The 1669-nt window shown below is 46.0% G+C and overlaps 1 protein-coding gene across 1 annotated transcript; it reads left to right on the top strand.

Moving 5' to 3' along the window:
• Positions 1 to 236: 236 nt before the first annotated feature.
• Positions 237 to 1351, top strand: LOC107043835. The gene is made up of 2 exons (XM_015265487.2): positions 237 to 911; positions 1013 to 1351. The coding sequence occupies exons 1-2, from the start codon at positions 426 to 428 to the stop codon at positions 1349 to 1351; spliced, it is 825 nt and encodes a 274-aa protein (XP_015120973.1). The 5' UTR covers positions 237 to 425.
• The last annotated feature ends 318 nt before the right edge of the window (positions 1352 to 1669 follow it).

Below are 1669 nucleotides of genomic sequence, written 5' to 3'. Positions count from 1 at the left end.
GCTCCTTAGCGAGTTCAAGATGTTTATGGACCTGATCAGCTCTCAGCATCCAAGGCCCCACATCTGTAGATGCAGCGATACTCCATACTTGATTACTCAGATACAATCTTCCGATAGGCTCAAAATGAATTCCAGGAGTGTCAATAAATTTCTCAACCACATGCCCCTCCCCCCTTATTTGAGGTGCCATGCTTCCCAGCATGAGCATTATTAAGGCCGTTGCAAAATTTATCGACTTCCGTGTTTTTGCGAAATCACAGGTTCTTGAACTTGAGTTGGACGTCGACTTTAGGTGACGTTGCCTTGACGGCAGCCATGTTTGTCGACGTTGCACCCCTAGACATAAAAGTGCCTGTCGTCCCCAACAAGTCACAGTCCTCTTAAAAATTCCAAGTGGAAAGGTTATAATACCCCATAGCATCAAGATGAATAGTGTCAAGTGCTTTAAGTGCGGAATTGCTGGACATGTTTCACGAAAGTGTCCCTTCGCTGAGTGTGGAACATCTACCAACTGCGGAATCTGTTCGAGATCTCGTCGATTTCGACCTCGACCAACAGTATCCGTCTCTGCAGTTGTCAAAAGATGTTTTACTTGTGGTGAGCCCGGACATCTCTCCCGTTCTTGCCCACTGCGTATCAGCATCCGTCCTGCAACCCGTCCTGCGCCTTCTTCGGGATCTCCGTTGAAGACTAACCAGTCCAAGGGTTCAACTGGAAAACCAGCGCCCCGCTGCCGTGTTTGTCGCACCTTTGAGCACCACCCTCTGGACTGCTCTCCGGACCAATCAAGTAGACCTGCCAGGAGAAGTGTGTGGGATCGACTCGGACCGCTCGTTCCTCGACCAAAATGCTCCGTCAAGAAACACCCATATTTAAAGCACTCGGTGGATGCATTCATGTTTAAATATCTGGTAAGTCCGAATACCTCCTCTACTCTCCTAACAACCTGTTCTTTTCCGACCGTCTCAGTCTCTATTTCTTCTAATTTTTGCCTGTTTTTTGACATTTCTAGTGTGACAGATTTCCCTATCGACCCGGATACGTCAATCTGGAGTTCAAAAATAAAGTCAAGCAATGGAGAATCAGTAGAGGGAAGAACCTGAATGCCCTTTGGGATCTTCCGATCCGTTCCGACATTGAGATAGATGTCCAGGACGTCTTCAATCTTCGTGGTCTCTTTCAAGAATCTCCAACAGCTCAGCCATGTCATGTACCCCAATTTCTGGAAGATACTGGAACTAGATGTGCTCGCTGTCATTCCTACTGCTGGGACTATCCGGATTTCTTCTACCTGGGAAGAACCTGGCACACCCGAAACAGTCTCAGTGCTCCGATTATACCTTGGAATTAATTGTTTAATTGAATAAACACATGGCAAGGTCAATCTTATTTTTTCCATAAAAAATTCCTTATCCCAAAAATAAGAAATTTCCAGGTCTTCGAAGAGTTGTAACGTCCGAGGCAGAGGTACATATAGTCATGCCTCTACAAAAGGACGTAGTCGGTTGATGTGGACTCTCTGTGTTTTCTTCTTTCCTCCGCTTCGAATTATATAGTTCACATCAGATTTCTTCTCTACAATTTCGTAAGGACCGATCCAGGGCTGTGTCAACTTCTTCGATCTTCCGCGTCGCAAAACATCGTTTTTCAACAGGACTTTGTCGCCAAC

Source organism: Diachasma alloeum, unplaced genomic scaffold, assembly GCF_001412515.2.
Source record: "Diachasma alloeum isolate Michigan unplaced genomic scaffold, Dall2.0 Dall_scaffold_00639, whole genome shotgun sequence".
Classification (NCBI taxonomy): Eukaryota; Metazoa; Arthropoda; class Insecta; order Hymenoptera; family Braconidae; genus Diachasma; species Diachasma alloeum.
The sequence above is the reverse complement of the archived record's forward strand: the minus strand, read 5'-3'. Positions and strand labels throughout refer to the sequence as shown.